The sequence below is a fragment of the Falco naumanni genome, chromosome 5, assembly GCF_017639655.2.
Source record: "Falco naumanni isolate bFalNau1 chromosome 5, bFalNau1.pat, whole genome shotgun sequence".
NCBI classification, from domain to species: Eukaryota; Metazoa; Chordata; class Aves; order Falconiformes; family Falconidae; genus Falco; species Falco naumanni.
In genome coordinates, this window is record NC_054058.1 from 64,364,285 (window position 1) to 64,391,823 (window position 27,539).

The 27,539-nt window shown below is 45.2% G+C and overlaps 1 protein-coding gene across 2 annotated transcripts in view; it reads right to left on the reverse strand.

Annotated features, from left to right (window-relative positions):
* SFMBT2 (Scm like with four mbt domains 2) overlaps positions 1-27,539 on the reverse strand; it is a 122,907-nt gene that overhangs the window by 36,008 nt on the left and 59,360 nt on the right. For both annotated transcript variants that reach the window (XM_040595859.1, XM_040595860.1), the window contains 5 exons: positions 25,075-25,172; positions 13,332-13,433; positions 12,530-12,677; positions 7,417-7,499; positions 2,700-2,826 (listed from right to left, as the gene is read on the reverse strand). In XM_040595859.1, the coding sequence (XP_040451793.1) occupies positions 2,700-2,826; positions 7,417-7,499; positions 12,530-12,677; positions 13,332-13,433; positions 25,075-25,172 (558 nt within the window). The remainder of the gene's footprint in view (positions 1-2,699; positions 2,827-7,416; positions 7,500-12,529; positions 12,678-13,331; positions 13,434-25,074; positions 25,173-27,539) is intronic.

Here is a 27,539-nt window from a genome sequence, read left to right on the forward strand (position 1 = left end):
GGACGGAGAAGGGTGACAATACTGCTCTCCTACATCCCCCAGCTCTGCTGCATTCAGGAGCTCGCCTACAGCTCTGCTCTCCCCAGATCTCAGCCAGCACAAACTGCGAGGCTTAGCAGCAAAGACACGAGAAGCACAAAGGATTTGGCCTGCCAAACTTTAGGTCAGGAGTAATCTCTCTTTGGGTAGCAACTGCGTTATAAATCTCTGAGAATGGGATTTATCACGGAGGCATCAGGAAAGCCTTGTCTACCATATAATGCTACTTCCGTAGAGCTAAACACCACTGAACACCTGCCTTTCTTATATTTTAGAGCAAGCTGCTAGCACAAATGAGGCACTTCGGGTTACCTGAACATGTTTTTCCTAACTTGAAGGGTTTTGATCGGAGACCTTTCCTCTTGTACAAACTGCACCGCACGCTGTCACATGCCGAAATACTTCTTGGGTTATCATAATCAATGCAGCATGATGCTGAAGGAGATGTGCCAGGTAACGATGAAGCAATACAGTTAAGAATCACCAATCGGCTTCCACTGGCTTCCAGTCCCAAAACACTGAGTGCTGACCATCTTGCGGATGAGTGAAGGTGACCTTTTGTGCAGATCAGGTTTGATACTTCATCTCAAGTACCCCTTGATAACTGCAAGGATACCTGCAAGAACCCCTTATAACCCCTGTTCCCCTGTCCCTTCCTGGAATCATGTGCTCGACAATGTTTTGTACTCACATTAACCCTTTCCTAACTGTTTTCCCTGGAAGAGCTAAAAAAACCCAACCCTGCATCAATCTCTCAGAATGAGGGTTCACACTGTTTTTAAGGAAACAATCTTGACAGCGGTCTGAATTTAATGCACTTCAGGAGAATTACCCATGAGCCAGCAGACTGACCTCATGGGCCATCAGAGAAGCCATGGGTGACTCCTTTCCTCCCTCCCACCTCCTGCTACAGAGCTCCCGTGGAGCAAGCAGGTGTCACTGACTTAAAAGACTTACTCCCTTTCTTTTTGATTCAGCTCTCTGCAGGGCAACATTCTGACCTGGAGCCCAGCACAAGCTTCATTTCTCCCCATCCTTTCCTTCTCTTACAAGTCTGGGATACCAACAACACGCACTACTCCCTGAGCTGCAGAACACGACTGTGCCTTGCCTTCCTCCCATCTCACCAAGCCAACATGCCATCTCCTGGGGTTGTACATCACGAGTGTTTAAGAGATGTTGCTCTTTCATTGGCCGAGTCTCTCAGGGATACCTTGAAATACCAATCAGCATCTACCAGAAATGCGTAAGCTGAGCTGCACAGGATCTACCTATCGGCACAGGATTCCAAACAAAGGGGTGTTTCAACATTACGTCTCCCTGAACCAGCATGGTAGCTTAACCAAATTAATTTTATTTTGCAGATGGGAGGGTTCCAGTAAGATGTTGGGGTTTGACTGTGTAAGGGCTGGCAGCACAAGGGATGGCATATCTGCCTTCTGCATGTGGGATGGCATGTCTGCCTTCTGCATTTGGGATGGCATGTCTGCCTTCTGCATTCATCAAGAGGCAGAAGCTCAGATATTAAAGAGGTTGGTGATGAGGTGGACACCAGAAATGCCTTTGATATTTTCATGGCTCTCCAGAAGAAAGTAAAGAAGCATATTACATTTGTCATTACGTTGACCCAATTATGATTGATTTCAGAGTAAACTGAAGCTCTTATATCCCTTATAGATGAAGCCAGTAGCTTCAAACAATAGTGTGTTACCTTGATGGGTAAAAATTAAACAATGCTGTCACAATGGCACATGCTACAACAACAGATGGTTTATCACAGTGCCCATGAAAACACTTCAATGAGCATAGCTTTCTGCTCTCAGTGACTTTACAAATAATACTGGTTTTAAAGTAATAATAAGAAGAATCCCTGTGTTATTCTAAATTACATAAGAAGTCCTTGCCAGTTGAATTGAGAAAGTCCCAAGAGCAAAACCATACAAAAAATGAGCTCATCTGTATACCTCGTTTCAAGAAAGGTGGAAATGGAAATTAAGATATGGTATTATGGTCTGCTAGTTTTTCAGCACTCTCCTAATACTGCCTGTACGGTGGTAGTGTTCTCCATGGGGCGATGGCTTTCTAAACTCTGTTATAATAGAGTTACTGCCTGCAAGAGCTCTCTTAGATCAGCGAAGGAAACTGCACAACCACAGGGAGGAGGGATGTGAGCATGTGATGACCACAGTGAGAAACAGCATATATTGCATAAGTTTTATGGACCTAGGTGAAGAAAGGAGTGAAATGAGAAGGGATGAAGGGAGGAAGGGAAAGAGAGAAGGAGGGGGGGGGGGGAAGGAAGGAAGGGAAGAAGTTGCAGGGGATTAGAAGATCCCATGAGAGTGTGCTGGAAATCACAGTGGACATCTCAGCTACACAAATTGAGGCTAACATCCATTCCTAGGATGGAGATCTGTCATGATGGCAGGGAGGAGGTTTCTATCATCAAGGAAGATCATGCTACTAAGAGTCCATGTGGATCAGAAGATGGAAGACAGGAACAGGGAGAGAGCAGGGAAAGATAATTCTTTGTAGCATATTATTGTCCAATGTGTATAAAACGAAAAATGTGGATAAAGCAGTTTTGTGCAGATGAACGACAAAATAAAGAGAGTGTTTGAGTGAACCACACAAACACAAGAAGCCTTTACAGCACGTACCTTCAAGGTGAAGCCACATTAACCGTCCTTTAACTGAGGTGATAGAAGCGACACATATCTCTGCAGGGTTCCAGGGGTTCACTGCCTCCAGCTTCATGTTCTTGGTAAAGCCACGGCTGAAGGATGTCTGAAAGAGTCAAGAGTCAATACTGAAACAGGGCACTGCAGCACTGCATGACTTTAATTAGGCTGTCCACTGGGAAGCATAAATTTAGCATGGCTTGCTATTCACTGGAAGTGCAGGATACACTGAAGGACACAAAGGTGTTTAGATTCAAAATGGAGCTGCCCTGGACACCTGTATTGGGTTTGCGTGGCAAGGTTTTGGTAGCTGCGGGGCTACAGAGGTGGCTTCTGTGAGAAGCTGCAAGAAACCCGCCCTGTGTCTGATGGAGCCAGTGCCAGCCACCTCAGGACAGACCTGCAAGTGGCCAAGGCCAAGCCCGTCAGTGACGGTGGGAGCACCTCCAGGATAATGTATTTAAGAAAGGGAAAAAGTTGATGTACAATGGCAACTGCAGCCAAAGACAGGAGTGGGAATATGTGACAGCAACAGCCCTGCAGACACCCAGATCAGCACAGAAGGAGGCAGGAGATGCTCCAGGCGCCAGAGCAGATGTCCCGGCAGCCCGTGGGGAGCCCCTGGCCAGGCAGGCTGTGCCCCCAGCCCGTGGAGCCCCAGGGGGAACAGAGTCCCCCCACAGCCCATGGGGGACCCTCTCCCGGGACAGAGGGTGCCCGCAGGGGGCTGTGACCCATGGGCAGCGGCACTGGGGCAGCTCCAGGCAGGACCTGTGGCCCTGTGGGGAGGAGCCTGGGCTGGGGACCCTGCTGGGGACCCCTGGGGCTGGCTGGGCCTGGGGGGCAGCACCCTGCGGGGGGACCCACGCTGGGGCAGTTCATGAAGGGCTGAACCCACGAGAGGGACCCATGTTGGAGAAGTTCATGGAGGACTGTGTCCCATGGGATGGTCCCCAGGCTGGGGCAGGGCAGAGCGGGAAGAGCCCTGTCCCTGAGGGGGAAGGGGTGGCAGGGACAGCGGGTGAGGGACTGTGCTGCTCGTGGGGGGAAGGTTGATAAACTCAGGAGTGAGTCCTGGAAGAGTGGGCGGAAGGTGTTTTTAAGATTTGGTTTTACTTCTCATCACACTACTCTGATTTGATTGGTAACAGATTAAACTGATTTCTCCCAGTCGAGTCCATTTTGCCCATGACAGTAACTGCTGAGTATGCTCCCCATCCTTATCCTGACCCACGAGCCTTTTGTTGTATTTTCTCTCCCCTGCCTGACTGAGGAGGGGAGCGAGAGCAGCTGGGGTATGGGCACCTGGTGTCCCGCTGGGGTCAGCCCTCCATACACCCGTACAAATAACCACTGATGGCAACAAATCAGGAAGCAATGTATGTCATGGTTTACTCCAATCCATACCTCTCAGCAACTGGGAGGAGGTCACTCCACACCAGCTGCAAGCATATTTGAATGCTTGCTAGTCATGCATTTGCTTTCCACCATTGTTAATGGGCTATTACACTGAGGGTTCCCAGATCTCCTATACTTGAGCACCTCTCACCTTGCTAGGAGAAACCTTGCAAAGCAAATAACTCATCTTGCCTGAGAACAGATAAACTTCATACATTTAGTTGGCCAGGCTGACTGAAGCTGGAGAAATCTGAGTAACCTATGCTCAGCGTACAAGGTCTTTCTCTGCAGACTGCAGGTACATAAGTTGCAGGTGGGTGTAGATGAAACCAGTTGTATTTACTGCCACAGCAGTACCTCTGTACACTTAAACACAACACTAAAGAAAAAGGTCTTTCGCAAGTTATCTGAGGCACCCACTGCCCTCCCACTCTTCTCCTGTGAAGGCAAAGCCAAGCCAGATATTACAGCAATGATCTCCAGATGAGGGGCTATCACCACGAATAAGAAACACAGGACCAAAATGGGGGGTCATGAGCTTGCCAGAATGCAGCATCCCCGGTTGCGGTAAGCGTGTGGGAGCCCGAGAGAGGCTGCAGTTCAAATCATTCAGGTACCACTGCTGTAGGCCGATGTGTGCCTTTGCAAACTGCTTCTGTCCAAGGCTGGCCTGGCCATATGACAGCAGCAGGCTGCTGACCAGTCCCTCCTGCTCCTGCCAGAGCCAGGATGGCTCAGCTCCAATGGAACAAACCAGAGCTCATGTTTGTAACCACTGCAGCTGATCTGAAGTGCAGAGGGATCCCAAGACCCCACAATCCTCTCCAAAGCCTCCACAAGCCAAGCCTCAAACTACTCTTCACTCAGTTCCATCCTTAACCTCTATTCCTTTCAGTGTCCCCTCTCGCTTATGCTCAGTCCCTTCCAAGAATCCTACCACCACTATCACAGAAAACACACTAATGCAATACCTGTGGCCATGCCATGGCTTCCTTTCCTTGCGTTTTGCTCCCCTCTGTCCCACTTGTTCTGCAACATACCAGCTCTGAGCATTTGCACCTCTGTTTGCATGCAGCAGCATGGAAAGGTTCCCGCTTTTGGCTGAAATTTTGGCTACCAATAATAATTAGGATGGGTATTAATTGTCACTGGCTCAAAATGACACCAACCTCTCATCCAGCAACCCCATGTGAGCAACTGGAAGCCAGATTCAAATTCAACCCTTCTGCTATTTGTACAGACCTAAGACTACGGGCATGTCACCTTAAACAGTCACTGGGAGCTCTCTGTGAGACTAAAAACTTTGATTTGGTCTTTTTTTCATCAAGAGGCCTTCCGAGAACATGCTGCTAGTCTCAAATATTGCTTGGACTGTTGCAAGCCTTGCTCTGTACACAGATCAGCTTCACCCTGTAAAAGCTGCCAATGGCCAGGACTTCAGAGAAGCAAGGTGAGTTTGTTTAAATGCCTTTTATGTTGCCTAACAAGGAAACGTCATTTATCATCACACCGGCTCCTTTCATTGCAGTTCGGTGCTGGAGGCTAATTTATACAGAATCAATGGCAAAACAGTTAGCTGGGAGTTTATTTTACTAAGCATTTGGTCATGTCAATCCATTTCATAACTGCCTCTTCTCATTAAATATACCCCCCAGGGAAACAGTTACAGCATATCCACTTCCAGCACCACGTCTGGCTGCACTAGGTGGAAGATGTGCTTGCAATACAGCTTCTACCAAAGAGCCGCTCACAGCCACGAAACAAATGGGACGACCTGCCAGGGAGGCTGCACAAGTGACAACAGCGAGATTACATCTCTCTGCAGAGAATCGTGTTATCGAGAGCAAAAGAATAACAGACACATGTTCATCTGATGAATGTTTCCTTAAAAAAAAAAAAAAAAAAAGAGGAAAAAATAAGTGCTTGGACCTGATTTAATCTTTGGAGGATATTACGCAGAGACTATTCTCAAGGCTGCCAGTGCTGAGAGCACAGATCCATTACCTGACAAAAAGAAAAGAGATATAAAGAAAAGGGGGGGGGGGGGTGTGTATGTGTGCTTGCAGAAGAAAAGAAACGTGAGAATCATCCTACTCTACTGGTGGGACACAGCATTGACCAGCTTCCCTCAGCACTTTCAGAAATCTTCAAATTCCCTTGAGGCAGAGGGTGTTGCATAAGATGGCACAATAAATGGGGCAAACAAATATCAACTCTGAAGTCTCAACTCCCAGGTCAAACTCTGTTGATGATACAGGTCTTCTGAATTCATCAACAAAAAGCATTCACATTCATCAATTCACCATCAAAGGTCTGTTCCAAGCCAGGCTGCCCTTGGGCCACCACAGATGAAAGGCAACAACATATCTGGTGTCTTGCGAGACTGTCTCCACCCTGCTTTTCATAAACATCCTGTCCCCCCATCGTGTGACTTCTGAGTACAGCAAAAGGCTGTGTAACTCCTAGAGTAACCAGCTTGTCCACCGTTCACAACATTGCTTTATTTTACAGACCCTTCTGCGCTCATTTTAGGTACCACCACATTTCCAGTTACCGATGGGATCTCAACTTCCATCAGTTGATGGGAGCATGAAGAAGAGCACCAGGTTACTGGAAAAGGCAGAAAGGCACATCTGCCTTCCAGCAAGTGACGAACCTGTCGGATCAAGCCACAACAGACTGCTGCTGCCAGGAAACAGCCTGCAGAAGACTGTTTCCAAAGCTCTGAACCTTGATGGCCTCCAGCGTAATGATGTGCTGCTCACTCTTTACATCACTGTTGCTGTATCAAGGAGGCCCATGGTCTGTCCTAAAGACCAGAGCATCCATGCGGGTTAATCACTCTTCTCACACTCTGAGCTCAACAATTTCAACCTTAGCTGTTAATCACGTTTGGTTTAGTTAAACGTATCCCCCTAGGAACCAGAGAAAACACCCAAAATGTAAAGAGGGCCAGATGATATCACGCAATTTTTTTACCTAGTTGTTCAGTTGTTTTTTTTAATAGCACCTGCATTACTTGTAATGGTCAGCGGATATCCTCCTTGTGCTAGGTGCTGTACAAAATCAGAGAGGAGATGAAGAGCAGGAAATCTAAATTAATCAGACAAAGACAAGAATAAGAACATTTTTCCTCTTTTAGGCATGGAGACCTGAAACACCTCTCCAGCTGCCTTCCTAAGACAGACTCACGGCGGTCTGCGGGAACTGTCCAAAGCCTTGCTGCAGCTTCTCTGTGCAAGCTATTTTGTTTCACACAGACCAACAGGAGCAATGCAAAGGCAAAAAGAGAACTTACATTTTTAAAGCACAGATGAGGCGCTGCCTCCGCTCCACACTGCTTCTGGTAGTCTGCCCAGTCAAAGTCCTGGCCAGAGTAACCTGCAGGATGAGAACACAGAAAGTGCCATCAGCCACCACCTCACACCAGAGAGCGAGCACAAAATGGGCCCCAAGCAGATGACCATTTGTGTTTCAGCATCCCATCCCACTACAATGAACTGTGCAGCATCAGCGGGCAAGTTCTCTGGGTGCCTGTTTACACACCATGAGAGCCACTGCCAAGGCTTCTCCAGCCTGAACTCACACATCTTCTGCACTTCATTTTGAAAATTCAATACCCTTGTTAAAAATTAATAAAACATACTCGTGTTCCTTATTTTCCCTTTTCTGTGAGCATCTCCCAGATAATAAACCTGTAACTATTGAGAAGCGCTACTGTCCCCAATTTCCAGGTGGGGCTAGTCATGGATTTCTTTCTCCTTCCTTTAGCTATCTCAAAGATGTGATTATGGAGCTGGACGTCAAGGGTCCCTCAGCAGTGGACAGGGAGAGGACCAGCACAATCAGAAGCTGAACCATCTTCTCTTTCAAAGCATGAGATAAATTCTTCTCTCTCTTCTTGACATTGATGTACCCTCCATGACTGACTTTCCAGCAGCTCAGCGTACCTGAGCTGAATCCCATCACAGGAAACATTATCCAAGGTTATATAGAAACCTGGAGCAGAACAGGAAAATGAACACAGATTCCCCAGCTCCCAGACTAAAGCCTCAGCAACTAGATGATCCCTGCAGCCTCTGCTTCTGGGAAAGAAAGGGAAGCAACACTGATTTACATGAGCATCTCTCAGACAGTCCCATCACAGGAAGACAAAACAGACCTCATCCATTCCTCTTACCTGGCTATTTACACAATAAACTCTTAGGACAGAAGGTGAGTTTTATTTAATTTGCTTTTGGGTTTTTTTTTTTTTTCCTTTATATTTTTCCAGTGCTTGAAAGTGCTAATCCTGTCCAGCCCTGTGACAATACTGTTCATACTCTAATAACATTATTGCAGAACTACTCTTACTGGGAAGTTTTAGGAGTCACCTAAAGGCCAAATTCTCCCCTCAGTCTCCCTGCCTGGAAGCTCAGCCTGGCCTCATTTCACAGAACATCCCTTTATGCCTTTTTCATTGATAGTCAAAAAGGGACACTCAAGATCAGATGGGAATGAATCATTTATGACAATGAAAATTGTGACTTTTTTTGTAGGCAAGAAAGGACTGGAATACTGAATGGAGTCACCTATCAGTCACCCAGATCCAAAAAAGGAGGTAAAAATGTTGGAGATAAAGTCACAAGTACCCTGGTAAGATGCAAGTAGCTGGGATAGGATGAACTTCTAATCCTAATGATTACATACATGACAAAGAAATTAATGACATAAAGCTTTAAGTTAAGATGCCTGTCTCTGTGGGGCATGAAAGTGCATAATAATTGTAAAGCTACAAATACACATGCACAGGGAAGTAAAAAAGGGCAACTACTTATACAGAATGCTCATTTTTCATAAGGAAAACACATATCCTTGCACAACCAATTTATGCAACAGTATTTTCTTCCCACTGCTCCATCTCCTTTTTTATCACCAGCTCCTTGTTTGCCAGATACTCTTCAGCCTCAAAAAGTGAAATGGAAAACAGGAAGAGAAGTGCACATCACTTTGCGTCAGAACGGGATTCATCTGATCACATATGTTTGCAGGAGATGCCTACAGCTGTGCCTGTCACCCTGGGTTCCCTAAAGAGTCAGTGGAGGAACAGGCAGATCCAGAGGTGATCTGTCTGTCCTCCTGCAAAAGGAGCACAACGCCCTGTGAAAGTCCCTCTCCCTCACCACTGACTCCAGAAGCAGCCAGGGTGATGGGCTCAGGTGGGGACAGCTACAGTGTGGTTGTCTGCATTGAATCATCTGGGGTCCATCCCAGCTACCAGAGCACGCTGCCTTCAGGGACCCAAAAAACTGCCCACGCCTTGCACTTTATCACATCTCCAATTCAACCCCCTCATGGACAGGTTTGAATCTTAATCGCTAGCTACACAAAATCCTGGCAGAGTGGATGGAAAAGGCACACTGACAAGGTTTCAGTGAGGTATAACAACTTGTGACCGCACAACCACCTGTTGGCTTGGCCCTGCACCACTGAAATCACTGGAAGACCTCTTGCTGTAACCTTCAGCAGGAACAAAACCTGGGAGGGCAGTTAAAAGACTTTGCCATAACCCACTTCAACAGCCCAGCAAGGATGACCCCAAGTGAAGCATACTCAGGGACTGGCTTCAAACAAGCCTGGACCTGCATATGGCCTTTTCACAGAGCATCACGATGTAAGCTCCCTCCCTTAGCACATGGGGAGGTACCACGTCCCCAGTACCTCCATTAGCACGTGGCATTCACATACTGTCACCCTTTAAGGCTCAGCCCAAGTAACAACGTTCAAAGCTTTGTTTGCGTGACTCAACTGCTGCTCCTCAAACATGTAAAACCTCACTGTGTTTGCTATCTCAGCTCTCAGCATGGAAGAGCCCGGCAGTCTAATCAGAAGCAAACAGAACACCACAAATGTACTGGAGGTTTTGGAGGTGGCATTTCCTTAGTAAGCCTTACAACTAGGAGTGCTACTGAAATGTTTTTCCCCCTCTTAATAGCTCATAAAAAGGAACAATGGTTGTTACTCTAAAGGGAAGTGGTCTATAAATCCAGCTCTAATAAATATAAACAGCACTTGTTCAATGTTTATACAGCAGCAGTAAATGGGTATTCATTTTTGGCACTGTACAGGAAAATACTGCTCTCTATTTCTAGTAGCAAATGTTTGCACCTCCTGTTCATGACTCATCTACTGCACGTCTGGCTTCAACAAAGGCCCCATAGGCAAAAAGACAAGAGAGTGGAGATCAGGCAAATAAAGGACTCCAAGCCCACACACCCCAACCTGGTTATACCGTTCTGATGAAATAAAATCAAGTAACTTTACAATCAGAAAACCTCCTTGCCAGCCATAAATTAACCAAAAAAACCCAAGCCCAGCATACAGCAAATAAATCCTTTTGACAAAAAGGACTTTTTTTCCGTTGCCATCTTTTGCTTCATGGGAACTTTGTGCCTTTCAACAGGGAGAGCTGTGTGAGCAGCACGGAATATTGCCAATATATTCTCTGTTAAAGGTGATGTTGGTTGGGAATGCGTGAGCGCTGGGGAAGCAGGAGGCTGGCCAAACCTTGGTGCAAGAAGGACAATTCTGGACAGCCCAGATTTGGGTGGGAATGGTGGGATTTCCTCCTCCTCCTGCAGACCTGCTCAGCAGCCGCCAGCTCACGCCACAGCCTTCCTCGCTTTTGCAGCATTGCAGCCCTCCCCTATCAGTCCTGGTTACCCATCCAGAGCCGGTATTACTCCGCTCAGAGAAGACTGGCACCATCAGCGGGGGTTTGAAGGCTTTCCACTTTCCCTCCGCTTTCTTTTTCGGAGGTTTGTGGGGGTTTTTTGTTTTTTTTTTAAAAAACGTATTTTTATGATGTCTGATTATATTTTAGTGACTCAAAGAGCACGTCTGCCGGTGGAAAAGGTTTTTGACACAAAATGTGCTAAAATGCAGTTTGGGCATGCCGCCCTCATACACAGTCTAAGAAATACAGCAACATACAGCATGCATCTATCTGCCACTCGCTGTACGCCTTTTTAATAGCTTCCTTCCAGCACTGCTGATCTGACAGCAGAAAGCAAACTTTATTTCCACTGGGGGAATGAGGGGAGACTTTTTACACTTTCTCAGGAGCCCAGGTGGACCCCAATCACCAGGCATCACACCAGATCACGACCTACGCCTCACACTTTACTGGCAGAGTTGAGAAATATCCGTATGATGGATACTACAGATACTTCTAAAAATGTTGGCATCTAAACCAGTTCGTGTGTGTTTGACCTGTAAAATATCACCTCAGACAGACACCTCAAACATTACGTCCGACTATCCCTGTAAAGAGAAGTGTCTGGCCTACAGTCCACTTTAGTTAATCAGCTGCATGTGAATTTGGGGTGGAAAAACCAGAAAATTTAATTTACTTTCATTTTTAGCAACTTTTCTGGCCAATATCAGTGAGCACTTACACAGGCCTTATCATTGTACCTGGATTTAAGGGGGAGGAAGCATTCATTTATTTCAGTAAAAGCAACAGTTACATGTGCCAAAGAGACACTCTGGATATACATGAGAGGACTCAATCTGGTAGGGAAAAACCCTTCGCTTCCCTGGGTTTGGCAGCAGCCTAATTTTTCCAAAAGTAAGACAAAACTGCGTGCACAAAATATAGTGGGGGAAAAAAACAACTCCTTTTTTTTTTTTTTTTTTTTTTTTTTTTTGAGATACTTCTTTTTCTCCCAAGCAACACCAATTTTTGGCAAAGAGTCGACATCCCAGCCAGCTTCAAAAACCTAAAATTCCAGAGAACCAACACATTTTGCAAGTGAATAAATATTGCTAGGGCACTGCAGGTGGTTGTCTGAGATTGCAAGTAATTAACTGCACTGCTACGAAGTTTGGAAATAGCACGGCTGGAGACTGTTTCTCCTGGCTCTGACCTGAACACTGCTCGCCATTTGCCCTCGCCTGGGATTTTTTGAGACATCTAAGGAAATGCCTACATGCTCCTGAGCTGGCAGCTCTGAGTTTAGTTTAGGCATTCAAATGTAGGAGCTTTGCTTGGCCTCGGCATTGTATCAAGGTGGATGCTACAGGGAGATGCCTGGTTTGCCTCCAATATGACATGACTGGTAATGCTCCTTTTGCTCTCTACACACACAAAGCATCGCTAAGATGCATTTCACAGGAATTCACTAGGCTTCAGTGCAGCCTGCTTCAGACTACAAAGCACATGATCACCAATCCACCAGCAAGACCTGTTTGCAGAGATGCTCATGGGCTAGTATAAGCCAGAACAGCTCCAGTGATTCAAGAGAGTTACTCTGGCTTGAGATACTTAGGGTAATGCTCTGCAGTGAAAAGCATCATGGTTTTTAAAGGCAACAATAACAAGCAATCTTCCTTCAGAGGAAACCTGCAAATCACCAAGAAGGAATACGAACCCTTGGGAGGTGTGAGATTGACTCCGTTTTTAAGGCACCACTGTATTGGCAAGATCCCTAAGGAATCCGCATGGCAAAGCATTGAGATTTTGCTGGGTTCAGGTCTCAAATCATCAATGGTCACTTGTAAATAATGACTGTTAAAAACCTAAGGGGTGAAAAACAAGAAAACAAAATCAGAAGTTAAATATGCTGTAACATCAGGTAATGTGGAAAGATGAAACAGTCATGCCCTGGAGTTAAACTACTCCTGAAAATAACCCGCTCTCATGTAACACTTTCCATCAAAGTATTTCTACCAAAGAGATCAAAGTCTGAGTTTTAGAGATGGGTAAACTGAGGCAAGGGAAAGTGCTGGGGTTCAGGGTCACTCAGTGTGCCCACAGCTGAGCAGGGACTGGAGGAGATCCCACAGCCTTCCTCTCTCTTGCCTTTGAGAGTGTGGATTAAATACCCAGCTACTGCCTCCATCCAGCTGTTTTATTTCCAAAGGTTTCCCAGATGTGCAGGGAAAATACATATGCATGGAGGGGAAACAGAGGTAAAAGAGGGATCCTATTTTTTTTTTGCATGGAAATGGGAGATGGACATGCCATCCCCATTGGATCTAAGTGCATACAGTTAGCTGGTGATGCCTGTGGGAAAGAAACAATTCATTAATTAGGAACATCCACGGATTTTAAACATATGTCTTAATGTGTTCTCCAGCCAATTAAGTACCACTCTTGAGTTTTCCTAAGTGTGGTGGAAATCAGTAAGAGGTTCCTAATCAGGCTCTCTTCAGCCCTTTCTGGGAGCTCACCTTGGTCACTGATGCAGGACAGATATGAAATGGCTCCCTCATATTCACCACTTCCAGCTTCATCCCCACAGTGAAGAAGTGGTTTCGCAAATCAGCATGATCCTGTGGATGAGACAGGGAAGAGGAACACATGGTATGCCAGAGCCATGCACCAAGGAGGGGCCGATACATTTGAAATGTGTCCATGTGGATTTTGCCACTCAGCTGATTACCACATTGACCCCCAGCTCCAACTGGGCACTTCTGGTCCTATGCTCTTTTCATGCTAGACCAACCACAGAAGGAGAGGGGACAGCCTCACTCCTAGAGGACAGATCTGCAGCACCAAGCCCATCATATCTAAAGCACGTTGTGCATCCATCTCAGCACTAACGTGAACTGGGTCAACAAGGAGAACACCAAAGTGAGGACCTGTCTGAGAAATGCCTGCTTGAAAACCTCCCCTGGGCACAGCCTCTTCACCTCTGACAGCCACTACCATCTTGAGAGCAACTAAAGGTCCCGATGTGCCAGGACTCAACCTGACATCCCCAGGGCAATGCATAACGTGGATGTAAACAGCTCAGGGTGGCCCTGATTTATCCTGGCGGGTGTCTACCTCCTGCAGGGCACCATAATAAGGACCTGGGCTGTTTTCCATGTGCTGCAAGAAGATAGAAAGGTCTTTTCTCCAGCCAGGAGACCAAAGTGGTGGACTATGGCCCAGACAATGAACTTTGACCCAAAACACGGGCACCAAGAGAACATGTTGGTGGGAAAACATGCAATTACATGCCCACTGCAACCCCCTTCCACCTGGGATCAAGCCTGGCTGCACCCAGAGGGGTTCCACACAGCAGATTTGGGGATGGCAGCAGGATGCAGCCCCGAAACTCAGAAGAAACCAAGGTTCAGCTCCCTGATTTGCCACCAGTTTAGTGTTTAACATCTACCAAATCACTCCATTCCTCCTGACCCCTGCCTAACAGGCGTACAAGTTGGCATCCTAATTCCAGATTAACAATCATGTTTTGTGTTCATTCAATAAAAATGTCCTACAGTATTTCTAAACCATCTGTGCATTAGCCAACACAAGCATAAAAAGAGACATTATATTTAACACACACACAGACGACTCCAAAATACATGCAGAAAGCCTGCTATCTAATAAGTGGTTAGCAATGTCATTCCCATCTACATTCATCGCTACACATTTTATTCTTGTTCTAAAATGATTTTCTATTGATCCAAAGTTGTATGCCATTGTGCTTTCTTTTCCCCAAGAACTGCCTTCACTTGTAGACTTAACAACTTCTATTTTGGGATCTTACATTCCTGGTGCCATTAGAGAGAAAGACTTTTACAAGCTCCAACCACTGCTAAATGAATTGTTTTCATCTTACCAACCTTCAATGTTACAGAGCCTTTTCTGTGAGAACCAAAAAGCAGTCCAAAAAAATCGTAATGGATTCAGTCTCACAGCAGAAGCATATACTGATGGAGAAACTGAGGAAGATTTAGCAATGATGGCCCAGAGCCCAGTGAATTAATGGCTGAGGAAGGAGCAGACGTTCAGGAGTCTCAGCATCCTGCAGTGTAGCATAACCATCAGGTATGGACCTGCGCTTGCTGTCAGTCGTTTCCGTATCACAAAAGCCCCAGAGAGACAGAAGACTCGTTTCTAGCAGCTTTGCACAATAGTTCAGTGAATCAAAGTCTGAACCAGGGAAGAGAATCTGGCTCCTTGTACATAGAGGTTGCCCAGGACCAGGGATGCATCGGACTGACAGGCTATCCAAATTGCCATCTATAATCCTGAAAAGGCTTCATCTGGGAAAAGATGATGGCTGCAAAAACCAGACCTTGCCAGCAATGAACTTCAAATCTCCAAAGGCAAAAAGCATCTGGACTGGAGGGCTGCCTCCTCCGACATGAGGATCTACACCAGCATCTCTTAATCCTTAGGGTGAGGTTGCAAAGAAAAGGCAACTTTGAAAAATGTACACCTGGAAGCAAGCTTACACCACAGCATCTTCCCATGATTCAATTCACACTCGTATCCAGCATCAATACATAATAAGCCAAGATCCACCAAAGTACTTAATCGTGTTTATCTTTAAACATGCAAGTAGTTTCCTCAACTTTTTAAGTGATTTCTTAATTGAGACCAAAACATATCGAGACCAAAACATATTGCTTCTCATTTTTATTTGAATTGTTCTCTTTGAGTCTTCTCCTTCTATTTGTTTTGGCCTTTTTCAAAGGGAAAAAATAATCGGGGACGAGGGAGCTAATAACACTTAAAGCTATTTTACTTCAAAAGCATATCCACTTTCCTCCACGTGCTATGTACCTTAGGATCAAATCTCCCTTCTCATTCAGCATAGCATGTAAATATCTTCCCCATTAAATTAATATCAAGAGTGAACTCGCAAGGGGAGTTTGTGGGATCTCAGGTACGTCTGCCTTTCGAGGGTCAAAACCCCCTTTGAAGCAGGAACACACATTTATTTGGAGAAGGGCTGCGGAAGTAAAAAGCTTGTCCGTGTTAAATGTCATATTTGAGATAGGAAAGCTTTCATGGAGAAAAAGCCTTTGTATTGTACCTCTCTGACAAATGCTCAGGGTCTGGATATTTGATCTTTCTCGTGTATTTGCTAAAGAGAAGTATCAAAATTTACCAAAGCAGCCTTAGATTTTTGCAGCCACAAAAGGAAAAAATGATCTTGACGCCATTCTCCGGTTCCAGTGCTGGAGTTGCCTCAGCCAGCAGGGAATTACTTAGGATTTGGCATATGCTCCTCTTCAAAACTCCAATTAATTTACATAATTTCTAAGAATAGGTTCCACAGAAGTGAAGGCAAAGCTTTTAATTAGTATTAGACTCAAAGTGATACAGTGGATAATGAACTGCTCTCTCCCCCCTTTACTCACATTGACAGGAAAGATGCCTCTTTAATAAAAGCAGCTACAAGAGAGGCCTGCAGGGGTGAGACTTTCCCCTGGTCCCCGCCAGGCTCCACAGCCGAGCAAAAGAAATGCCTGCAATCATTATGGGTGTCAGAATCTGACCCTCGACTGCTACTTCATGACATTCCAAGGTACCGATAAGGATGTCAGCAGTCGCAATTTTCTAGCAACTTCTGCAAGAGAGTTTCAATATTCTTTGAAATTGGGATTAATAGGCAGAATAATTTTGACCATCTGGACCATTTTATAGCCTCGTGCACGGTGAACCTTCACTCCCACCAGCAGTCAGTGCTTCCCAGGAGCAGCCCCACTGCCCACATGGATTTACACCAGCAGATTGCCTGTCCTGGGGTTCACAATCCCGGAGTGGGAGATGGAAATACCCTCCATCTGCTGGAGGGCAGTCAAGTAAGCTGGATCAGTAATTGACAAGGGTGCAGAAAAGTCCCTTGCAGCAAAGTGAAAAATCATGCCACAGAAAGTGCAATGAATTAACGTGGTACGAGTACCACGGTCACTCATTCAAAGGGTCACAATCTCTAACATGATGGATTACAAGCCTGAGACGGCGCTCACGGGTAATGAATGGAAAATTGCATAACCCTCAACTGAACGTCTGTCACTTACAGCCCAAACCCACTGGCAAAAGCCACGGCTGTCACAGCTCTCACTATAACCCCCAAGAAGCAATTAACTCAGCCCCACACTCAGTTTTAGAACACCATGCATTTACAAATTTGCCAGTGTTCACGGGCTGTGATCCTCTGGGCCACCTGAAAGACATCCCCGCTTTGATATGCATCTGCCTCACTGGCTCCATCTTCGTACCGCATAGGCTCCTGCAACCCCTCCGCAAAAATACCGATGGGCTTTGCCTGCACCCAGCTTCACCAGCAGGGCTGGGAGCTGGGATGTCTGAAGGTCAAATAAAAAGCCACCAATGATGCTGTGAAGAGAACCAGGCTCCTAATTCCCAACCCTCCTCTTTAGGTACTGAGATAGCCACGTCATTTTCTCCTTCACAGCTAACAAGTCGCCAGCAGTGCAGGTTTCAAAAATGTCAGGTGACTTGGGAGCCTAAATGTCATTCCAAACGAGATCCACAAACAGTATTCAAACTGTTTTCAGACAGTATTTGGATTCGTAAGGATGCAGCCAAGACTTTAGGGGAGTACTTGTGTGGGTGACATGCAAAAGTCTTAAGAAAGTATTTTAAAGACTTAAAAGTCACCAGGCACTGGCTTTAGGTCTTGAACTCAAAAAGATGTGCTTCAAAATCATCATAGCCATTTACCCTTCCTGGTACCTAAATACCTTGCTAAATCTGGCTTCTGAGTATGTCTACTCAACAAAGGTTACTTAAGCATAAATAATCTCAAGTTTGTCCGTGTCACAAGAGTGGAGCTCAGGTAATTTTACATGGGCGCTGAATAACACAGATAGAGCAGGAGGACCTGGCTAAGCTGCTTTTGCCTGTGATATTCAGGGAAGCCGTGCTAGGGGCTGGTTGCTCTAGCTGTGTCCACAAACCCAAGGAAAGGCATCACCTCCAGTTTGGGAAATCTGCACTTTTAGCCCAGTCTGCTCAAGATGGAATGCTGGTGTTGCCTCATTTTAAACCCAGCAGCTTATCCAGTGTGCAGGTAAGAGGAAAAGGCTCTAATGTGAACTCTTAATTTTCAAATATTCTAACAGTCACGGCTCTTTTGGTCCAGCACAGTCAGATTCACACGGACTATAAGACTTCAACTTCATTCAAAATTCAGAACTAAGTCTGAATGCTGAAAAGTTGCCAAAGTTGAGAGGCTGATTAGAAACACTGAGCAATTAATAAATGATTGACCTGTGCCTCCTTCAATCCTCACCAACTTTGTAACAGTGCGAAATGCTATTGCCTTCAGTCACATCTCTCCTGCTCCACCCTACTAAAAGACACACAAGTGGGCCCCATCTGTTATGATTGGAAACATATTATTTGATTCAGGTTTTGTTTTCAAAGATATCGCTTCCCCCAGTGTTTTCTCTAATTCTCCAAGAAACTGGCTGCTTCTAATAGCCTAATTTTAATCACAAAGCTCATGTGTGGTAACCAGTCACAAACACAGTAATAGCAGTGGTTAAACTGCCTCTACAGGAATCTGGCATTCGTTTTTTAATTGAGAAAAAAACATAATAAAGAAACACTCCCAAATGCAATCCTCTGCATTATTTGCAGATGAATCAGTCTTGTTTGTGATTCATCAACTTCCTTTGCTAAACACAGAGCAATTTTCCCCAAAGACACACTCCACAGAGAGACAAAAATCCCCCGGTAAGACACAACACAAGCAAATTGTTCCTCAGTTTGACAGCTGCAGTCACGGGAGGACCAAAATGTAGAGGTGTGGGGTGGGATGAAGAGGAAAGGGTGCTGGGAGGAAGGCTTTAGAGATACCATGACCCTGAAGTAATGAGCACGAGAGCCAGCTATAAACTGCACCTACTGAAGAGCCCCTTAAAAACTGCAGATGCTTCTGCCTAGGATTGAATTTAGCCCTACGGATTTTAAGCTCCTCTTGTTGAATAAAAAATAGTTACCATAGAAACAGCAACATCGCAGAGTAGCCGGTCTAAATCCAAATACACCTTCTCCGTATGGCTCGGACCGCCACAGATGGCATTAGGGCAAAGATCCCCTTAGGATCCCATTAGGGCAAAGATCCGGCTGTGTGGGAACACAGCGCCTGCTTCGATTTGCCTGGGCAGTGCAAGCATGGGTGGCAGAGGTAAAAGAGACAGATAAGCATCGACTTGGGGTTGGGGTTTTGGGTGGGGTTTTCTTTTTGCATGTTTAGTTTGTTTTTTTGAATCTCTGACAGCATTCAAGACCACCATGCCACTTCACTAACAAATCCTGGTTGTGTCACACACACGGGTCCCATTTCGCAGGTGGGAAAGTCTAGTGGAAAGGAAAACACAGGTGGGAACACCTACTGGAGTGCTCAAAGTGACTGCCGTTCACTCTTATCACACCCTCGGCTGTGAAGAGGGACTGAGTCTTTCATCGGCACCCGGCACTGAGTCTGCCCTCAGCAGCGTCACAACAGTAATTGCTTTGAGGAATCAAGGGGGATTTGTTAGAGAAGAGAGGATGAGAACAAATTCAGTGCACATTGTGGGCTGCAACCACCCTGCGAAACAGCTAAGGACCAGAGCTGGTTTTTGCTTTCTTTGAGAAAAATGATCCATCTTTAGAGGGATGACTTTTAGGTATCACCCACCCCTGACAAGGGCGCAGATTCTAGCTGCAGGTGCACATCAGCCCCTCTCACTGGAAAACGCTGCCATGCCCAGGGATGCAACAGGCAAGAGCTCAGGTTGTCATGTATGAACTCTCCCACACCCTGCCTGGATGCAGAAAGTAAACGGGATCAGGCCCTTCTGCTAACCTCTCACCATCCTGAGAAACCCTGGCTCGTAATGGAGAAAGAAAACAACACATGCTAAACATACAGCCAGAGGCATGAGGAAGGTTGAGGGACCCAGTTCCCACTCAGCCCATCTGCTTTGCTTGAACTGTCTCTGGCCTTTCTCTTCCAACCCTAACTTTCATATGGTGCTGCCAAAGAGACCCTCGGGGCATCTCAGACGGGGCTTGGCTTCATTTACCTCCTTGGACTGCTCTCCCCCCCAACTCCCTTGCAAAGCCCACCGTCAGAAAGGAGCTGCAGAGAGGTCAGAACTTTTTCTTGGTCCACAGAGGTACCATGAGACTCCACCTCGCCTGAATGCCACCTTGGTATCAGAGACATTCTTGCTCCCAAGAGCCATGAAGGCAGCTACATTCGTGAGGACCTTTGCAGTATACTCCTAATGATGGGTATTAGGTCTTACCAAGATAAATGGCTTTAACGAGCTGAGACAGGAGTGGGTCAAAAAGCAGCCAAACAACTGAGGGATGGGGACGCCATGCACATCTCCCAGCCACACAAAAAGCAGTCAGGGTGAAGGGCTGGCGAGTGCTATGGATGGGGAAGAACAGATGGAATATAAATGATCTGGCAGCCTCCAAACAACATGGCAACTCGCAGGTTATTACAGCACAGCATGCACAGCAAGGGCCAGCCAAGCCATCGGCGCATGAAGGGGTTGGGGATGGCTTATGTTGGGATTTGGCTTCCAAGTGGAACCAAAAGCATGTTCGTTTTAAGCTCCTGCATCAGCACATGCCCATCTATTGGGGGGTGGGGGGGGGTGGGCAAAGACAGAAAAACCCTGTTGGACTTAATGTCTATTTATATAGCCAGGTCAGGATTGTCTCTGAGCAGAAAATAACTCTTGGTTTTCTGTCTTACACTTAAACTCCTCCAGAATACCCAATAATGGAAGAAAACACCCTAAAGCACCCAAAGGGTTTATTAACTTTCGAGAGGTGTTGTCCTCCTTTTTTAAAAAAATCACAATCTTGGAGAAATAGTCCATCTTACTCTTGTAATTAAAATGCACAGTCCATCTGATGGAAAAATTGTATTTTAGATGGGGGGGAAGGAGTCCTGTTTAATATTAATCTTCATACTTCTGAGTGTAGAACTAGAACCACCACTCTGTCTGGAATTTCAGGGGACAGCTCATGCCTGAGTGATGGGCGGCCCCTCTCTATCACTCTCCTTAGGTGAGATCTGTCCCAACAGATTCCTTCTATGTCATTAGTCTTACCATTAATTAATACTAGTACTGATTACAGGAAACATCCAAAAGCTCTAGTTAAAAATAGGAGCACAATGGGATGGGCATAACATAAAAAGTTTTTTGTCAGAGAGAGAACAATTTTGAGCTGGGGGGGGGGGGGGGGGGGGGGGGAAGACAACAACTTTAGGAAAGGAGGACCAGAGGGTGGAGAATGGGAACAAAGGCTGCAAATCAAGAATTTCCACCTGTCTTAGATAACACCTCTCCCTCCTAAGCATCTGTGCTCCTCAAGCAGTTTAACAGAGTTTGGGTTAGGGATGTGGCTGGTGACAGCTCCATCCAAGCTAGTCATCACGACCCACTTTATAGCAATCCGAGGGAATTGGGGATAGGATGCCCATATGCAACATCTATGGAAAGATGATGATCACCCCAAATCCTAGGTAGGATTTAGCTGCCCAAACAGAGGCGTCTGGAGTGAGCTGAAAGACCCCTGAGGATTGACAATATCTGCACGGGACCCACAGGTATGGTACAGGAGACCAGGGAAGGCATAATGGGGTGTCAGAGAAGATGCCCGGGATGCTATCTGCCTCTCCCTAGGAAACAAAATTCCATCATCTGTGTCCAGCGTTCATCTTACACAGGCTACAGGGCTTTAACTCTAAAAAATGTATTGATTCATAAATACTAGAGGTAGCAGGTGCCGTGTTTGGCATCTGGCTTCCCAATGCAAGGCTCAATCTCAGAGAGCACCAGCAATGCGAGCACTGAAGCTAACTGCTGAAACTCTCACACTTAACTTGAAATCAGGCCCCGGGAACACTTTGACCATCCTTATTCATACCCAAAGCCCTGACCATTATTTCAGGTGTCCTCTGAAGCTTAAGCCATCATTTATGACCGATACCTAGCCAAGCATGAGGGAACCATACAGCACCCTGAAATCAAAGCAGAAACAGCAAAGGACACATCTCCTTGAGCTGTGGCCTTTTGGAAGGACTTGTGCTCTTAAACCATTCAAACACACTTGAAAATCCTGTCTGTATTTAGTTTTCTTTAAGGATCAACATGTTTTATGAAGAGAATGGAACAACAAAATAGTAGGTGTGTTGCAAAAAGCTTTTGTGAAGAAAAAACTTATTCCAGGATGTGCAGTTTGCAAAATACTATGTTTAGCAGCTATATAACAGCAGCATTTTCCAGCAGTTGAACACCACGTTCTTTAAAGGACCCCAAAATATTTTACGAACACTTTCCACACACAGCCAAGTGTAAAACAGCACCAGAAGATAAGAACCTGTTCTCAGCCTCTCCCCTGATTTTTGCAACCAGCTCATGTGGCCTGGTGGCTGGTGCCCTCTCCTTAGGTGCCAAGGGGGGATCAGTGCTGCACTCTGCAAAGGATTTTGGGTTCTGCTGCCGAAGCCCACCACAAACAAATTCACCTCCGCCACACTTCTGAGCATTGATAATTCCAGAACAGCTTCTGAGGTCTCAGGCAAAACCCAACCCTATTACACCAAAACCAACGAGCACCAGCAGCAGCAGCAGCAATGGTGGGCTGGCAGACCCCTCAGAGGAGCCACTTCTCACACCACAAAAGCAGATCTGCTTTCCCGGCACCACCACCTGGGACCAGCTCACAGTCGTGCACAGCTCAAAGGACAACAGTGATTTAAGTCGTAACCCAGCCAAACATGCAGGTGCTGACCCTAGGGACCGCTCAGCTCTGTAGAGCAAAGCACACACTTAGGCTCTCCTCAGTGATGGATTTCTGTAGGGAAATGTGGAAAATGCAGAATATAATTGCTCAGTGAGCAGTTTACCACGTCTGCCAAAGTAAACATTCCTAGCTTTCCAGAGGATCTTTAACAGTTGCCAGCTGTCCAACCTGTGTTTTATATCTCATCCAACACATGACAGTTACAGTAGTACGGAGCCCCAGGCACCATGTAGAGACATTTCTTCTGTGCTGTGTTTGCAAAAAAAAATTTTTTAAAAAAAAAGTAAAAATGACATCTTTGGATTTGACGCTTTTTGATGGGATCTGGGATTCTCTTTGATGGTCCCACACAATTATTGGCTTATCTTGCAAGATCTGACAAGTGTACCCTCCCATATGTCTCTTAAAGCCTTTCCTTAACTCATGTTTAAGTCATTACTAGAGGAAGACATGTTCATAGGCATGGAGAAGCTCCCATATTTTTCTTCTTAGTCAAGAGGTACAAGTTGTGGTTGATTCACCCTAAATGGGCAGAATGAAGTGATGCCCACACATAAACAATTTATTCAGCTTCCTGCCTCCCCAGCACCAGAACCAGGGGCTTAGGTAACACCAGACACTAAATTCAGCTCACCCTGTGCTCAGCTTTCACATTACAAATAAATAAGCCCTATTGACCTAATCCTGCCTTTTGTCACATTTGGCCTCAAAGTAACTTTTCTCTTGCTCTATTCAAGCATTCCAACGTTTTGCATTGTCTTCTAAGAGGAACATCTTTGCAAGCTCCAACTGCATGGCGCACCAACTGGGATTTGCTGAATGTAAATTTATGACCCTCACGCCATAATTAATGTAAGTGGGTATAAGTCTGGCATCCTGAGAAGAGGCAGCAAAACAGATGTTAGTTATAAACTTTTTTAAAAAGAAGAGGTGTTTTATGAGTCTCATCAGAAACATTCTTCGCTCTTTCATATAGGCAGGAATAAAATTTACACATCAGGCATTCTCTGCAGTGATCTAAACTCTGCCCCACACAATGCATTTTTGATCTTGAAACTGCAAACGCAAACTTTAATAGAGTTGGCTGACAGAAGCATCGCATGAAATAAATGGCAGAGAATCAAAACTCTCCGCACGCCACTCCCGTCACAACACAGAGCTTCCCAAACCCCTGTTCACACTGAAAGCCAACGCAGAAATCTTCCCTCCCCCAGCCTAGCAGAGCTTAGCTAGCAACCGAGTCACTGCCTGAGCCATTAGCAAAGCGAACGTTCCCAAAGTGATGTTGCTAATCCAAGTGCACCTCAGCTGGTCAAGGAGCCTGGATTCCTCACCAGGAGCTGCCGGCACATCCCTGTAGGAAGGGTCAAGGTGGCACCGGGGTTTTGTGGCATGCCAGCCAGGATAGGACGGGATGAGTGCCCTCTTCCAACTACAGAATCACAGAAGCATTTAGGTTGGAAAAGACCTTGAAGATCATCGAGTCCAATCGTAAACTTAACATGCCATGCCCACCACTAAACCATGTCCCTGTGTGCCACATCTACATGTGAACTGCACCACCTGCATGGGTGCTTTGGGGTGTCCCATTGCTTAAGTACAGGGAAGGAACCCACAGGGTGTCCAGGCTGGATGAGGCAGGAATGGTGGTGGGGAGGCCACTGTGATGGAGCACATCCCTAAGCAGGAGATGATACCAGAGACCGAAGGGCACTACCGTGCTTCAACACACCTCCCTGAGCATCCTCTTGTGCCCACAGCCACACTGCCCATCACACCGCAGTGAGGATGTAACTGTTAGAAACCAGGTGGGCAGTGCTAGAAATCAGGATTATCTGGAGCCATCATGATTAATAGCAGTACAGATTTGCACGGGAAATTAAAGCTGGTGCCTCAGGGCTGAAGCACATCTCTAATTATTAAAAACCAGAGTGAGACAGGGAAAAAAAAAAGGATGTGGGAGCAAAATTATCTCCCACTTCCACTATAGAACCCTGAAGGATGTTTCTCTGCCTTGTGATCAGATGAAAATTTTTATGTAAGGGTCACAGAAAATTGTCCAACTTCGATCAGCTTTCACATTTGTAGCCGTACAATTTCAGAGTTGCACACAATGCATTTGCACAGGTCTAACAGCATAAGACACGTTAAAAATAATGTTGGAGAAATCAGTGCTGATCACCCCCAGCCCCTAGAAGACACTGACTGCAAGAAATCAGCTCTCAGATGGGAAGTCCACACATAAAACCGTATTTTATACAAACATCTCATTGTGACCTTCCATGGTTATGTATCAGAGCAATGGCCTTTCCTGCAGAAGTTTAACATAAGCCGCTAAACACTGCATCATATTTACTCATTGTGGGTTCTGTAAGTGAAGGAAAAATGTGCATCTTTTACCTTGAACACTTCCATTGGAAGAGGAAAATTTGCTGCATCATTAAGGGATTTTTCCAGAGCGCATTTCCACTCAGACATAGTCTTCAGAGAATAGATATCTAAAGTGATGACAACAAACAAAACCAACAAAACCAAGAGGTGACTGTCGGGGGATCAAACATTTCTGAAAGACTCTAAGTTCTTGTGTCATAAAAAGGGATACAAGTGAAATGAATACTGCATATATTCCAAGCTGTACGGCATGGATAAATACAACACAAAAGCAACAAGCAGGGGCACATGTGAAGAATATAGAGCTTTACATCGTGGAGCAAAACTCAGAAATATGCATGTCCTTTTTTACTGCTGAAGAAATGAGAACCGTGCTCTCTCATTACCTGAAAATCACAAAAACTCTCCTTTGATTTTCAGTTCTCAAAATACCTGATGTTTTCCAGTTTGAGGAGCCTCAGGTCTTCAGCCAGTATTAGTTTTATTTGATCAAAACCAGAAATATCTTTAGCAAGGCTTCTGTTCATTGGAAAGTCTTTTGTTGTTGTTGTTGTTATTGCAGGGTCGTGGGGGTTTTGCGGTGGGTGGGGGTAGGTGTGGGAAGGAACATTTCAGCCAGATCCCCACCCAGACTTGTCTACTGGTACCACACTCAAACCAGAGCATCACCCCCATTCAAAGACTTACACTTAGCAATTTTTCATCATGGTACTTTTAGGCAACATCTCTGTGCAGATTCACATTGCTTTCAGTGAGTTTCTTTAAATAGGTTTAATATTATTAAATCATTATATTAACAAGCCCTTTATGGTTCAGTGCAGTGAAATGCCTATGAATCATCAAAGGAAACAATGTAGGAAACAATGCTATTATGAAGAACATTATATTGGATTTACTTCTGCCCTAGAAAACATATTGTTATCCTGCACCTAACAAGTTATTGCAGAACATTCATATCAAGGTCTTAAAGAGACAAGATAGGTAGATAGATTGCGACAATTATTAAAATGGAAATGAACGTTTACTCAATAATAAACTTGAATCTTGATACAGAGTGAACAGTGTGAAGCTTTGCTTTTGTCGGTTTGGCTTTACGCACTTACATTGCAGTGCAATTTGGCCCAATTTGCATTTAAATTCTGTACATCTAATAACTATATATATTTACTAGCTAGCAAAGATTTAATGCTGTATCTTACAATTCTGAAGGAGGAAATAAAAAATATGTATAAAAAAAAGAATTGGCAAGCACTGTTTTCACCGAGCACTGATGGTGCAAGAGAATTTTATGCTCTGATCTCAACAGATTTAAGACCTTATCAAAATAGGATTTGCAGAATCACTCACTGGAAGTGGATGTATTTATACTTCCACTATATCAAACCTCACTACTTCTGAGCAGACATCAAGGATATGCATATGAATTTAAACACTTAAAGGGAAATGTTAACCTTTCAGGGCAGTATTTTTAATTTCTCAACTGTCTGGTTATTAACGGGAATATACATTTCAAGTCTTTGTTTACAGCATGAGCAGCGGTCACAAGTGTTAAGGAATGTCCTCTTTATCTAACTGTTCATTATTTTATAGCCTTGTTGCTCCAGTTCTCCCTTACTTGCGAAGGTCTGATCAGCTTGAAGTGCAGGGAGGAAAACGACTCACCCTGTTTCTTCCTTTTTGGTTTAATTTATGTCAAACAGGGAAATACTCAATATAGTATGATGTTGCCCCAAGCTGCAGCCAGACTGTTGTTTCAACTAACAAAAATTCTTGAGTTTCAGAAAAAACCTGCTGGATGCTCCCCTGCTTCCCTGAGAGAGCAAGCTGAAAACAGACCCTTGCCTTCTACCACGACAGCAGTGAAGCACAGGAAAGAAGATGCAAGTGGCATTTTGGGTGACACTGCCCAAAATCAGTGAAAACAAGCAGCAACTTCTTCAGGCAGCATCAACAAACTTCAAGAGATAAGGACAACTCCACTGGTTTCAATAGCCAGCAAGCAATATCATATGTGCATTTAATTAGTGGCAGCTCACTTATGCTGGCAAGTATATGGACACTAAATCGCACGGTTAAAAGAGCATAAAGCATTTTGTTTAAGTGATGGGGTTGTAGGTAATTCCAAGAAAGTGTACTGTGTCAATTTGTATTAGTTTAACAAGGAGTGAGCAATTAAAATGACTGCCAATTTGTCTTTAAATAGAAAGTAACATAAAACGAGATGGTCTCTTCCTGCATAAACAGTTGAGGCAAGACCGTTGGTGGATCTGTGTCAAGCAGCCCGGGCCAATTTGCACTAGCAAGGGCACTTAAGTTTGGATTCAAATAAGCATCTGAGGGAAAAAATAAGCTGTGACCCCTTTGCCTCATTTAAAAGGGCTCACAAGACATACAAAGTCCCTGAAAGTTGCCATTTAGAGAAGACAGCCAGGATGCTACTTCCTAAGGACCTTCTTGCACATTCTTGTACATTA